Source organism: Nyctereutes procyonoides, unplaced genomic scaffold, assembly GCF_905146905.1.
Source record: "Nyctereutes procyonoides isolate TBG_1078 unplaced genomic scaffold, NYPRO_anot_genome, whole genome shotgun sequence".
NCBI lineage: Eukaryota > Metazoa > Chordata > Mammalia > Carnivora > Canidae > Nyctereutes > Nyctereutes procyonoides.
The window spans coordinates 3,139,078-3,154,068 of record NW_026575155.1 but is presented as its reverse complement, the minus strand read 5'-3'; the positions used below and the strand labels follow the sequence as shown (position 1 = coordinate 3,154,068).

The following is a 14,991-nucleotide window of genomic DNA, read 5'->3' as shown; positions in this document are numbered from 1 at the left end:
TATGCTTACATAATCAACACTTTTAAAAATACATTTGAAGTTTAATTAGGCAGTCTGAAACATTTTTTAAATGTCATTTGCTAGGGTTAAGCACACAACTTAAAATTTTCCAAGTAATAAAACAAATTTTGGGGGCAAGTCAGTTTATTAATGTTAACAACCCACCACCCAGACATATTTAAGCACAGAGCACTTAAGGAATTCAAATCATTTCCAGAAACTGGAAGCAAGAATAAAAACCACTATGACAATACAAAACCATTGTAAATTTTTAGGTATTTTTCCCTTCGATATTTTAACAAACATGATTTCTTCTGGGATGTGTTTGATTTTAAGTGAACATGATTTTACAGTTAGTCTTTACTTCTTTATTATCATTAATTACAGCCATTTTAAAAGCCATCGACTTGTTTCTGGAGAGAGCGCTTTTTGAAACTATTATAATACTCTCTCATAAAATAGGAGGTACGCTTGTGAGTTCAGTACTTTAGTTGTAGGCACGGCTTGCACATGTGTATCACTGATGTGGAACCACTGCCCTTTGGTTGACTGCATTTCAAAATCTGTCGAGAAAATATAAATGGAAAGATTCAAGTTTCATTATTTTTTTGTTTTGCCATAATCTGAATTCTAGAATTTTCCAAGACCTCTTACCTTGTGGAATATCACCATGGAGAACAAGATTAGAAAGATGACTATTTGCAGCTCTTGCCTTGGCATAGGCAGTATAATGCCCTGACCTCATGGTACCACTGTGTTCAACGACTCCGTATAAGGAATACAGTACCCTTGTATTTTCTTCAGCAACATTCTTTCAAAGTAAACAGAATTCAAGTTAGTTCTAGTCCCATTTATAGATGCCTGTGGCAAGATCAATTTGTGTGGAGGGTTTCTAACCTTTACTTGGAGAATGTAGAAATCATTAAGTCTGACCTCAACTACTATTTTCTCTCTACATTTACCCAGCCTGAGTAGTGAGTGTCAGTCACACTTAGGTTATGAGAAAGTGTGTCACCATTCTCTGCTAGAATCAGAAGCCAGAGGACACCTGCTGCAGCTGCAGTTTCCTGGCCCAGATACTTAAATAACTCAACTTGCCAGTTTCCACAGGAGTCCTGGGTTGTGATAATGGCAAAATACCTCAACGGCTCCATCATTCCAGTTCCTGCCCAGACAGTAAGCCTTCGTAAGAGCAAGAGGATAGTGTTCAAGTTGTGTTGAAACCACCCCTTACACGTGTCCCCTAGACGTGCGGCTTCTCAAATGTTCACTTTCACTGTCTAAACCGTGGAGGCTGCTTATTCTTTTAATTAAGATCTCATATGCTATACAATAGATTGGTAACAGGGAAAAACGTTCTCCGAGCTGGGGGCCACATTCAGATGACTTCCACTTAAGTTCTCTTGTAAAAAATTCTGAATGGGGCAACATTGTCCTTCCACAGTTCTGTCCTCTCTTCAAATCTGTGGCCCCCTAGTCACTGAAGAACTTCATGTTTTACCCCAAATCCGGTCGGTCAGCTTCCTCAGGGAATTCAGTATTCAATATACTTCCCAGGACGTCTGCCGCCAGCCCATTTTAGCTGCCAGCCCATTTTAGCTGCCACACCCAGCACTCTACTGTGATGGGTCCTCACTCGGAACTATGGCTACAAGTCATCCTACTTTTCTAGCCTCAGTCCACAGTGGTCCCATTCTTCCACTTCTCATCTCACCTGTCTCCTCCCTCCAACCTAACTGGATCCTCCAGTCCTCATTTTCTCTGGCCTCATTTCCTGACCAAGTCTGTGTCTTCACTTCTCATAATGGCAGTGGAATGGCAGTGTGAGCACAGCCCCTCCCCACCCCCCCAGACCTACCACTGCTCACGCGACATTGCACATTAAAAGCCGCAGAACTCGGACCACATGTGTCAGTCCTACAATCTCTCACCCACCAGCAGCTGGCAAAGCATACTGAGTGATGAGAAAACCCTACTCAAATCTACAACAAACCCTTCCCATCCCCAAAGACAGCTGCCACTGCTAGGAAGCACAATTACACAGCCTGCAGATGGGTAAATTCACTGAGGACTCATTGGGATCCCCCCATCACTCTGATATGGTAACTTCTTTAGTTAGCTCCCTAGTTCCGTGGATTTCCTTCACAGCAACAGGCCCACACTTAACCACTGCTTTAGCCTCCCTGGACACCCCAGTCCTTTACTATTCTCTGCAGTTGACCTCACCTCCCACTTCAGGAAAACAGATAGAATCTACCCAAGTCTAAATTGCCCATTCTTGGGAAGATGAAGTATCTCTCCCTTTTGTTCAGAGACAATACTCCAATTTAGTGTTGCTAAGCTCTTCTGGCCTCCAGGGTCTTACTCAATTAACTCTCTTTTCTGTATCTTCAATTTGTAGATTTTCCTCTTAGCCTACCAACCTTAAGTCTCCCAGACTTAAAAAAAAAAAAAAAAATCATTGATCCACTACTTTTCAACAAAGCCTCTGATATATCTGCATGCTTTATTTCCAATATTCTCGTTCATTTCTCAATTCATTGAAGTCACCAACGCTTCTTTAAAAATTTACCATGACCTCTATACCATCTAATCCACAAATACTTTCAAATTCTTTTTCTATGATACACTGAGGCCACCTAGTCCTTTCCTTGAAACTTGAACACGAGGCAATGTCATTTTAGGCAAACGATGGATTCCTAACAACCTTGTGTTTGAACTAATCCAACAAAAAGTATTTCTGTTTACCAGCAAAAGTGGTCCTGCCCCATGGTGACAATCTGAAATTACAATTCAACCTACCCACCAGCTCTGAAATACCTTTCGCAGAGAATTTTACATTTTTAAATTGGGAGGGAGGACAGGAGAATTTCTATCATTTCAAATTCTGCACATAAAGTAAGTTATTAAGGTTTAGACTGAAGCATCTGAAATCAGAATATCATACAATACTATAGCTTCTCTGTCCAAATTCTGCAACATGGAGATACATTGAGATCATTGGTAATGTCCTCCTCTTCTACATATGCCTCTTACATTCAGATGCTCACCAGAGTTGCCATTAAGCATCCCTTCTTTCTCCATGCTTTACACAGGATAGATTATCCTCACAGTTTTAACCACAACCTATGTATTGATTTCCAAATCTTTATCTCCAAACCTAACCCCTCTACCCTATGCCTCAGACATATACATCCAAATGTTTTCCAAAGCCCCTTGAGTATTTCAAAAATAAACTCAATGTACCCGAAACCAAAGTCATTATCCTTTCTCCACCTCCCAACCTGCTCTTCTTCCTATATTTCCTACCTCAGCTAATGGTACTCCTATCTACACAGCTGCCTCGTCACTCAAGCCAGGCCTCAGGAATCATGCTCAATACCTCTTTTTGTGCCACCCGTAACCATCCATTTCAAGGCCTCTTCCTCATCTTACAGAGCCAATCCAATCATGAGTCTGGTTAATTTTATCTACTGAAATATTCTTTCAATCTCGCCCTTTTCTTCCCCTAGGTGAAGCCCTCACCATTGACTAAAATTAATTCAACAGCCTCCCGTCTGTTGAAGACAAGAGCAGCTTTCTCTCTAGGCTTTTCCTCTAAAATCCAGCCTCCATGCTTCAGCAAGTAACCTGTGTAATATACACATCTGGCTATGTCACCCCACTGCTTTAAACCCTTCAGTGGCACCCTACTGCATACCTAATAAAGCCCAAGTTCCTCAGCATGATAATCCTCCAAACCTCATTCCCATCTCACTTCTCTGGTTTCACCTCCCAGTGTTCTCTAGGCTTTGTACTACTGTAAGCTCTACAACTGCTTATACTGCTAGTCCTCATCACATCATTTTATACATCTTTGCTCTAGCTGTTCTGTTTCCTCTGCCTGTAAAACTTTTTTTCCTCTTGATCCATCACACTAACTCTTACTTCTTTAGGTAGTGGTTAAGGTGTGATCTACTTCACAGAGCCTTCTCTGAACCACCAACATACTGGGTTAAGTGCATACCACCCTCCTCTGTCTATACTATATTCAACGATATTAAACTGAAATTAATATATCTGCTGATCTTTAGTTTTATACCTTTGGCTTCCAAGACAATGTCTGCCATAATAATATAGATTGAAAAAAATCACTGAACTGAAATCTAATGTTCAAAATGATTCATCCCAGATCTTGATATTATAATGGTACAAAGATCAAAGACCCACTCAGTCATTCTTATCAACTTCTTACTTAAGTGAGTTACTTTTGGGAGTATCTGGTAAATAAACTATGATTTCCCTTTGAAAGATTTTCCCAAAAAGACCACTCTCACTTACCTTACACTTAAGGGTACAAAAAGGAGCCAAATCTAAGATCTCCGGAAATTTTATGTGTTTGTTAACTTTACGTAGGTTAAAACCAGCCTAAAAAAGAGAGATAACAGACTGAGTTGTTTTCCTGGGAAAGCTATATACATTAAGTAAACTGTAGTCCCACACCAATGCACAAATGAACACCAATAGCCAACCCTAGTTCAATCTTCTCAGGAGACTCTTCTTTCTGACTACTAAATAATTTCTGCTAAGTGCACACCACACACACACACCAACACGTTAAGAAATCTGCTTTCGTGGATGCCTGGGTGGCTTAGCAGTTCAGCGTCTTTGGCTCAGGGTTTGACCCCAGAGTCCCAGAATTGAGTCCTGCATCAGGCTCCCTGCATGGGGCTCCCTGCATGGAGCCTGTTTTTCGTCCCTCTGCCTGTGTCTCTGCCTCTCTCATGAATAAATTAAAAAAAAAAAAATCTGCTTCTAGAAATCTGGTTCAGCTGGTCAAGTGTCTGACTCTTGATCTCAGCTCAAGTCTTGATCTCAGGGGTTAGAGGCTCAAGCCCCAACGATGGGCTCCACACTGGGTATGGAGCCTACAGTAAAAAAAAAAGGGTGGGGGAGCAAGCTGTTCCCATGAGAAAATTCTGTGTTTCTGCTCTAGCCACCCAGAAAAGCCAGATTAGATCAGAGGTTTTGAGTGCTTAAAACTCAGCAACAGCAGAATACTTTTCCATGGAGCACATACTCTCAGCCTCCTTCTCTAAACAAGCTTATTAGTGCTTGATTCACAGAGATCCACCCAATTAGTCAAACCCATACACCAACCATGGGAGGGAAAACATTCTAAAAGTACTTTGGAAATTTGGAACTGAATTTAAAACTTGTCTTACAACAAGTCTTCCAGAAAAGACAGGGTCACCAAAATGACAAAAATCCGAGTTATCAATGTCTTTTTATCAAGGGTCAGTAAAAATAAGGTACTACACACAAAACAGAAAAATACTAATTTTCTTAGGTGTGAAATACAGCTAGTAAACTGGATTTATTATTTTCTAACCTGAAAAAAAGCTTAGAGTAAGATGCTAATTTTACTCAAAAGAACAACATGAGTTTTAGTAAAACTGAAGAAAAATCGTGCCTATATTTCTCCTCCACCTTGACAGGCATCTTCAACTAAGCTTTCATCATGCACAGGTATATATTTCTTACTTCCCTACTTTTTTAAAGCTAGAATTAAGAAATAACAGAAAACCAAAGAAACACAGTAATATGGTGGGACAATAATAAATAAAGCAAGTGTTACATATTTAAAATAAATTTGAGGTAACAAAGGGGTAGTACCTGCTGAAATCTCTTTAAATGAAGAGTAAGAACAGGAGGAGCAAGAGAAATCAGCATCTGCTTTTTGGCATTGGTATAAACATGTTTCCTTTCACCTAAAGAAAGAAATTTTAGTGTGAAAATCATCTTCAACTTCTAAAGCATTCACATTTGCTATAAAATAATTTTAAACATCTAACACAATTATCTCTAAACTTTCTGGAAAGGACCAGATAATAAATATTTTGGGCTCTGTGGACCAAGAGGCAAAATCAAGGACATTTTGTAGGTATCAGTAAAGATTTCCACAAATTCCCACAAATTTTTACTGATGTAATTCAAAATACAGCCGTAAGTGAATACAACTACTCTATTGAAGAGAAGACCGGAATTATTTTTGGAGAGATACCATTTAATTAATTGGGGCTCAAAGTTAGTATTTTCTACCACCAAATCATTTCCAAATGTTCAGCAATAAAGAACATTTCAAGACACCATACAAGAACCTGACTGTGGACAACAGTCTGGTTCAGCTCTAAAGCAAATACAAATGCTATTTGCTCTAAAGCAAATACAAATGCTATAAAATCAACACAAATATTTTCTTATGTTGACTTGCAAATAAAAAGCTAGACCTTAAAAAGTTTCAGTGATTCTAGTAAGAATCCTTAGGAAACCACAATCCCTCCTTAACCCACTTACCCAAGCTCAAAAAGGGGGGGAGGGGGAGGGAGGAAAGGGAATTATCAATATTTTTCTGTTCTATATTTGACGAGACTAGGAGAGAGCACTGTCCTCCCAGCACCTTGCACTGGGCATGCCACAGGAGTGCACTGATGAGATGCAGTGTAGCTTCCTGCATGCAAGGGAGAGGAGGATCATCACAAATGCTGACCGGAAACTGAGGATACAAAGAAATAGCCATTATCTGTTAAAGACCTGTTGCAATAACAACCCAGTGGGATGATTTACCCACAGAGAAAGGTACTGGAGAGCAAACTGTCCCACTCTATCTGCTGTTCGGCCACCACAGGGTATTAGCCACTTCAATCTGTTTGTCCAACCTTCTGTTAAAATATTTACACAGGGGAGGAACTTACTTGATGCCATCCGAATCCTGATACAATTAAAATAGCAGTTTTCTACCTACGCCGCCCAAAATGTGCCCCTGAACACTAATTTCACTTTCAGTGAGAGAATGTAAGTACCTTTTATGTTTGCCTTTGGTCCACTATACTGTCTCCGCGTGCACACTTCACAAAGCAGTTTATTTGCATCTCGAAGTTTCTCATTTCGGGTGAACTGATATAAACAATGTTGGATGGAACACTCATCAGTATGGAAAGCTTCCCTGTTTGCAAGAGTACAGAAAGCAGTTTCTGGATCTTCGTTTACAACTTCATACACCTTGGTCCCAGGAGAATGACTCTCATTCAGAATCTCTATATTTATTTCATCAGGTTGAAGAGCAGCATTCAAATTAAGGTTTTTGAAACCACTGGAAATGTCCACTTCTCCACTGCTCCCTTCTGTCAGATAGGCACCGTTTAAATTCCTAGTACATTCAGTGGGAGAAGATTCCAAAACCTCCAGATCATTATCCATGTTGACATTGTCCACATCTACTTCCTCTGTGGATTTTTGATTGTCAATTACACTTTCTATCATTTTTTCTTGGCCATTCAAATCTTTCTGGTTAACACAATATTCTTTATGTGTAATTTCCTCTTCTGAGATATGGTTAGATTTAACATCCACTTCTCCCTGAACTGACATTTCAACCTCACATTCATTATCTTCAGGATGGTCAATGGTGCAGATATCATTTAAATGAAGAACTTTTCCTTGAATTTTTTGTTGTCTTCGTTGGTTCTGTGCAAAAAGCATACAACATTATAAAAAATGGGGGGGGGGGATAGAAAGAGAAAGAGCATACATATACCACATCAGGTTTTCTTGATTATCAATCAAACATAAGTTTATAAGGAAGAGTGCACTCCCAAATTCTGAAAATAAAAGTTCCTTTATTATCAGGGATGAAATAAATTATGAAGAAAGTTCTTTAACTGAAGGCAGGAATAAACCATCACCAATTGTCAAAATATTGTCACACAGGGCAAATAAAAATGTGCAAGACATGGTCTGTGTTCTAAGTGAAGTGACCTAGACAGAGCAGGAGCCTAGAAAGACACTGTCAAGCCCAAACAGCCAAGTATTAAACCACGTGGGGAGTGTGACTACACATACAGCAGGAAGGGATATGTCCATGTGAGTCATGATTATTGGGTCATGGTTTAACTGAAGGAAGAAAAAAGAAACTGAAAACAAAGATGCACAAGTACAGGACTGCTTTGGGCAGGATGGAGGAAAACATCCCAGGAAACAAATGGCCCCCATTTAGGGAGGAAGCAAGGAAGTCTCATGAACAGAGGACAATAAAGGACTTCCCTCCTAAAATCATTTTATTTGCCATTTGCAGCCTACTTCCAAGTAAAGTGGGGAAAAAGGCATTTCATTGACACTCCTGTCACTGGAATGCCTAAAGATGTATGGTAAAACAACAGTCCCCATGAGGCTAATCTGTAATAATACCAGGAGGCCAAAGGACACACACAGGACACAAACATTTTCCAATGTGCTTAAGCTACAAACAGTTGCAACATGAAAGGAAAACAGAGAAAGGATATAAGCAAATATTGCAAAGAAGAGGGAACACAAATGGCTCAAATATAAAAATATACTTTACTTATATTAAAATAAATGGAAAAACTGCACTGAGAAAATATTTTCCATCTTTGAAACCAGCAGAAATCCAGAAGTTTGATAACACACGTCTGTCAAGGATAAAGAGAAACAGCAAGTCTCATTGTTGCTGGTGGGAATATAAATTGATACAGCCTTTGTGGAGGGCAATTAGATAACATTGATCAAAACTACAAACGCCATCCCTCTTCTCAAACTGTGCCCTACTGATGACAAGGGTATAGGATGATTCACTGTGGTACTGGCTGTTATACAGTTAAAGACTACAAACAACATAAATCAATAGAGAAATGGTGACATGAACTACGGTACATCTATAAAGCAGAATACTATACAGCTGTTTAAAACAATGGAATCTTTGTGTCCTGAAATGGAAAAATCTCCAAGAATCTGATTCAATAGAAACAAAACACAGAGTCCAGAACAGTGTGTATAATCTTTTAAAAATGAGGGGGAAAAAACAAGACTACATATTTGTATTTTATCGTATTTTCCAAAACAAACTCCAGAAGAACACATAGGACATTAATGAAAGGGGTTATCTGTTATAAAAAGGATAGGGGTGGCGGAGGACTTTCGTACTGCGTCTTTACATATTTTTAAGTTTTTGAAAAGTCAATGTATTAAGAACTCAAAAAATTGTTAAAAATGAACTAAAACTCTTAAAAAGTTCTCACAAGTAGGGGTGCCTGCAAGGCTCAGTCGGTTGAGTGTCCGACTCTTGATTTCGGCTCGGGTGGGGATCTCGGGGTTGTGGGGATTGGGTCCTGCGTGGGGTCAGTGCTGGGCGGAGTGTGGAGCCTGCTTGGGATTCTCTCTCTCCTTCTCCTTCCGCCCCTACCCCTACCCCACCCCTACTCTCACTCTCTTAAAAAAAAAGTTCTCAAAAGTAATGCAGGGTTAAAAAAAAACAAACGCACAACCTTTTCTATCATTCAGACTTCAGATTCAATAGTTGCAAATATAAAATTAGAAAAAGCATAGTTTTCTTCCTAGTTACCCACCTTGGCTTGCTTTTTGGCTTGCTTCTTTGCTTTTTTCTGTAAGTGCTTACTTGTTCCTGAAGGAATGTCACTCCTTTCTTTCATGTAACTGTCATTATCTTTCTCCTCCTCACTCTCTTTATCTTCATCCTCCATTGTCTTTTTCAAATTTTTTTCATTTATACTCTTCTTACCGCTCTTAAAATATGGGCCAAAAATAAAATTTTACAACTACTGTTTGGTGAAGAGATTTCATGTTACCTAAATATTTTTCTACTCCTATTTCACACTGGATTTACTTTCCACAATGTTTGAAAATATATCCAGGACAAAACTCTTTCATCTCCAAAGAATCTAGAAAGCAATCTTCACATACTGAGAAAACAAGCCAACAAACAAAACAGTAAAAAAGGCAACTTCATGTGCCAGCAAAATAGAAAGGAATACCATGCATTTTATCAGATACGTGCTGCATCCCACAATAATTAAGCCACTTTCTAAAAGCAGTTTCTGTTTATCGGTGATTTACTTGTCCCACTACAGACATTCCTTTTTATCCTTTTCCTTCTTTCCACGTAAATGAGTTTTAGAGAAAGACCAAATAAATTTGGAAAGACTTTAGTCACTAAGTAACACTGATTAAAGGGACCCCGAATTCATATGAAGTTGAATAATGATCCAATATTCATAACAGGTTCTCTTTTTCCAACCACTACTTGATTGGAACTGAATTAATATGACTTAAAACTGAGATACATAAAAATAAAATAAAAAAATAAAAATAAAAAAATAAAAAATAAAAAATTAAAAAATTAAAAAATTAAAAAAATAAAATAAAATAAAATAAAAATAAAAATAAAATAAAATAAAATAAAACTGAGATACAGAGCATGTATGAACTGAAGACTGTAAAGGATTTGTTTTTAGTCTTAAATAATGAGAAAAAAAATAGTAACTTTTAATATGAAAAAGACACTTCCCCAATATGTTAACCAATCAAGCTAATCATCTATAAAGAATTCTAAACACACCATCTATCCTCTTTTAAAATAAAAAAGCATTTACCCCAATTTTTATTCAAACCTTTAAAATTCTTCTATCTCAAATACATTTAAAAAAATTCCTCCAAGGGCTAATGTACAAACTTGGAAAAAGTGACAAGGCTTCCCTCATAAAATCTAACACAGAGGGGGGAAATATCTATAAATAGATTTTTATTTATAAAATATAAATATAAAAATAAATAATATTTATATATTTAAATATAATATTAAATATTTATATTTAATAATACAAATAATATAAAAATATAAATAAATAAATTCTTAAGTCTTACCTGATCATCTAAAACCGGTAGAGACAAATCAAGAAAAGATTCATGAACCAATGAGACCTTAACCAACCAAAAAGAAAACGTAAAAAGGAAGGAAAAGATTCATTTTAGACATTATAGAATAAGATCATGGAGGGGGAGGGGTTGTTACATTTTAAATTACATTCTAAGGAAAATGATAAATTACACAGTGTTGAGGGCTTTGGGTTAGGAGAAATAAATTAAAATGTTAAACTAACTTCTTTCAGGTATAAGAAGTGTTCACAGTCCCAGGAAAGAACTATGCAGATTTGGGCAGTCCAATAAAGAATCCTTATGAACCTACACATTTGTTTTTGAAAGATACAACTGATGAACTATACTCTATTAATATTAATGAATAAATGGAGTCCATAGTACGTCAACTTACAGTTCTGCATTCATCACACATGATTGTACTAGTTAGTTCACCACCGAAGATGCGGTCCACAAAACTTGGTACAGACTTTTTCTTTTCATAATCTAAAAAGGGAAAAGAAAATTTATCAATTACCCTTATATAATTATTTGAATAAGTTAAAACTATTTACTTACCCATGTAACCCTAAAATTTTATTTTTTATTTCCTATCCCACAAGTTTTCTCTGTTCATAATTACCATTTTATTTTTATGCTATGATCAGCAACATCTACTCTACTTTTGAGCATAACATGATTTAACACAATCATGTCTCATGAAAAAGAAAAAGTTCTTATCATAGATCTAATCAGTAGAAAATAAACTGTGCAAGTCAGTGAGACTTTCTATATATCAATACCCATGCTAGTAAGATGAACAGATGGGGCCAACCTGGATGATAGTCTAGATCACTTCTAGCTCTACCACTCTAATAATATTTAGCAAAGAACTCAAGAGAGAATGTACTTGCTTTTAAACTCTTAAGACTGAACTTCATTCAAAACCAAAAAACAAAAACAAAAATCAGGAAAGTGTTTCAGACAAAATCTTCCTTTTAATTTTTCTATGTTCCCAGAAATAATCTTGGTACGTTTAGTATAAGGTGACAATTTTACTACCTGGTCACCCAATTTTCTAAATACATGAAATGTATAAGAGCCTTATTCAAATGACAAGCGTGTCCATTTATAGAGAAACATACTTAATGACAGCGCCAGCAGGGCAGGATTCTCTGTTACTAGTCTGGCCCTAAAGGGCATGAAGGAGGCACACAGGTGCTACATATTGATTCTAAACTATGCTTCACAGGGAGATCTGGCTGGCTCAGTTAATAAAGCATCTGATTCTTGATCTCCGAGCCATGAGTTCAAGCCCCACAAAAAACAAACAAAAAAAACCTGTGCTTTACAATACAGTAGCCACTAGTCACTTGTAATGATTTAAATTAAAATGAAATAAAGATAAAAATTTAGTACCTCAGTCATCTCCGTCACATTTCAAGGGCTAAATGGCCACGTGTGGCTAGTGGCTACTGTATCAGACAGCATAAATATGCAAGAGTTCTATCACAGAAGGTTCTATTGGACTAACCTGTCCTAAAATCTTTAAATGCCACACAACAGTAATAATGAAGTTGGCTCCATGATTAGCAAACCAGCTACTGAAAACTCACATAGACCACTATAACTGACATATCACTGCTAATTAGAAATACAGTTGACCTTTGAACAACACAGGTTTGAACTGTGTGGGTCCACCTATACGTGATTCCTTTCAATAATTACGGCACAGTACTGAAAATGTATTTTCACTTTCTCATGATTTTCTAAATAACATTTTCTTCCCTCTAATTTAACTTTGTTGTGAGAATACTGTACACAATACATATCACAAACAAAATTAATGTTACTTTACTGTTTAGATTATCAGTAAGGCTCCCAGTCAAAAGTGAGCTATTAGTAGTTAAGTTTTGGGAGAGTGGAAAAGTTATAAAAGTAGATTTCTGAGTGTGCGAGAATGATGCAAGAAGAGACTGGTGCCCCTAACTTATGCATTGTTCAAGGGCCAACTGTGTAAGCTTTTGTAAAATAAAATCATGATGTCATTTTAGCTCTATCTTTATAAATTTCACTATAACACTGCATAAAAATACAACAAAAGTTAATTTTTTCTAAAATATTCACCTCTGGAGTACTGAATAACTTTTTAAAATCAATGATGATAAAGAAAAATTATGTTAATAACTGTGAATTTGAAATAACATGTACCAGCAATCTCGTCCTAAGATACAGAAGAATTCAACTATAGTGTGTTAGTTCAAAAAGTCAGACATTACCTTTAACTTTATTTTTTAGTTCTTCATCCAATTTTTCAGTAGAATTACCAAATGCTTTAAGAATTCCTTTACTCACTCTCTAAAAGTAATAAAATGGATATATATACACTATTAAATTTTTAAAGTTTTAGTTATTTTCCTTAGAAAATATGTAACCAAGTCAAAAAGGTGATCAAGAATTAGCTCCCCAAACTTACTGAATAAAAATTATTTCTAAAAATCACATTTCCAAAATTAATTCAAGGAGCTAAAAAGAATTACAAAACAATCACTAATCCCTGAACATGGGCACTGTCTTACTTCAAGATTTTAAATCTATCCAAACCAAAGCTTTTCAGCACATGCACACCTCCTCAGAAAGACCACTGAAACATCATGTCCTAGAATCAGACCGTTTAAATGAGAGCTAAAGGGGACTCCAGTGCTCAAAGCCAAACACCATCATTACTGGGTGACCCTGAACCAGGTCCTCAACTTATTTCCACCCTAGCTTCACAGTCTGAAACAAGAAAATGATTAACAGCATCCACTTCAGAGAAAGACTGTGAGGACCGAGTAAGGTAATTCACATGAGATTCTGAGAACAGTGCTTCACATAAAATAAGAGCAAAATAAATATTATCACTAGTAGTACTATTATTAATTATACTCAACATCAAATACCTTACTTTATATCTGGCCATTTACAAACATAACTATGTTCCCTGACTCTTGGAAATGAACATACTTCCCAGACTCAAGCAACTGTGTTAAATAAATCACACTCAGAGTAAGAGCCAAGAATGCACTGCAACTGGGAACCGTTTTAGGAGAAACATTTTCCAATACTCCAGAACTCTCCTGGCATAGGCCAGTACAATAGAAGAGAACTCCTAAAGAACAATAATACTCTAACCAGCAAGGAAAACAGAGCATCATGAAAAGGAGAACCATTTCTAATCCTCTTTATTCATTCTACTGACTAAAATATACCAGTTGAAAACACTGGTATAGAAAAAATGTTTAAATCCAATGGCCTCAATAACTAGTTTTCATTGTTTTAATAACCCTTAAGATGTCAAATGGCAGACAAGTTAGTGAAGGTGGGATAATAAATTATACTGGTCAAACTCTGCTAACTTGTTGTTCTTCTGCTCTCATTCCGTCCAATAAATAGCGAAGCAGCTCCTGGCTGTCCTGCTGCTGATAGCCTTTAAACCGTACTGCTCTACAGAAAAAAAGAAGAAAAGAGAGAAAGGAAAACAATGAGTCTACTAAAATATGAAACTATTTTTACAAGATCTTAGGACCATATCCCAAATCTCAGAGTGGTTCTAGTTTCTCAAAATTTCCATTCAGTTCGACAAGACCCTTGGCAGATTTAATTTGCACATGACATTTTCATGTTTTTTAATCCAGATGCAATAAACCATGCTGTAATACATGTACTGAGTTGACTCTAATGCTATTGAGTTTTTCATATTATTTCTCAGCATCTTACTGATGCACTGAAAACATAATCAAAGCAGATACTCACTTTTTACAGACCTGAGAAAAGAGTTCTTTAGGTGTCACGATTCCCTTTTTGGTCTCTTGCATCTCATTAAGAAACTGGCTCATGGCTAAAGTAAGAGGGCCTGGAGGCTCAAGGTTTATTTCTAAGGGTTCCTGAATATGGGAATAAAAATTACTTTCTTCAGTCAAATTTTAGAATCATTCATGTTACCAAAATGTAGCTAGTCTACTTGTTAGTGTCAATGTTCTGGATAGAACTGTCCCATTTAAAACCTCAAAATGCACATCAAAAGACGTAGTAGAAAGCTTCTGGTCATTGACTATTTATGAAGAATTCAGTTCTACTGTTTTCATTTTAGAACATCAGGAGCGGACCAACTAAGAACTAAAAAAGCCAGAGCAAAATGTGAGTAATAAACATGGATAGGATAAAATTCACTTTGCTACACATCATTTAAGTCACCCTAAAAGCTGTTAAAAATAATAATGCCTGCCTGAGGCTCCACACCTA

General features: G+C 36.9%; 1 protein-coding gene across 5 annotated transcripts in view; it reads right to left on the bottom strand.

Moving 5' to 3' along the window:
• Window positions 1-345: 345 nt before the first annotated feature.
• Window positions 346-14,991, bottom strand: part of USP16 (ubiquitin specific peptidase 16) — a 26,009-nt gene continuing 11,363 nt past the window's right edge. For all 5 annotated transcript variants that reach the window (XM_055313305.1, XM_055313302.1, XM_055313303.1 and 2 more), the window contains 11 exons: window positions 14,503-14,633; window positions 14,106-14,193; window positions 12,987-13,065; window positions 11,123-11,214; window positions 10,717-10,773; window positions 9,402-9,578; window positions 6,843-7,506; window positions 5,656-5,750; window positions 4,321-4,407; window positions 655-811; window positions 346-563 (listed from right to left, as the gene is read on the bottom strand). In XM_055313305.1, coding sequence (XP_055169280.1) covers window positions 439-563; window positions 655-811; window positions 4,321-4,407; window positions 5,656-5,750; window positions 6,843-7,506; window positions 9,402-9,578; window positions 10,717-10,773; window positions 11,123-11,214; window positions 12,987-13,065; window positions 14,106-14,193; window positions 14,503-14,633 — 1,752 coding nt within the window. In that variant the 3' untranslated portion in view covers window positions 346-438. The remainder of the gene's footprint in view (window positions 564-654; window positions 812-4,320; window positions 4,408-5,655; window positions 5,751-6,842; window positions 7,507-9,401; window positions 9,579-10,716; window positions 10,774-11,122; window positions 11,215-12,986; window positions 13,066-14,105; window positions 14,194-14,502; window positions 14,634-14,991) is intronic.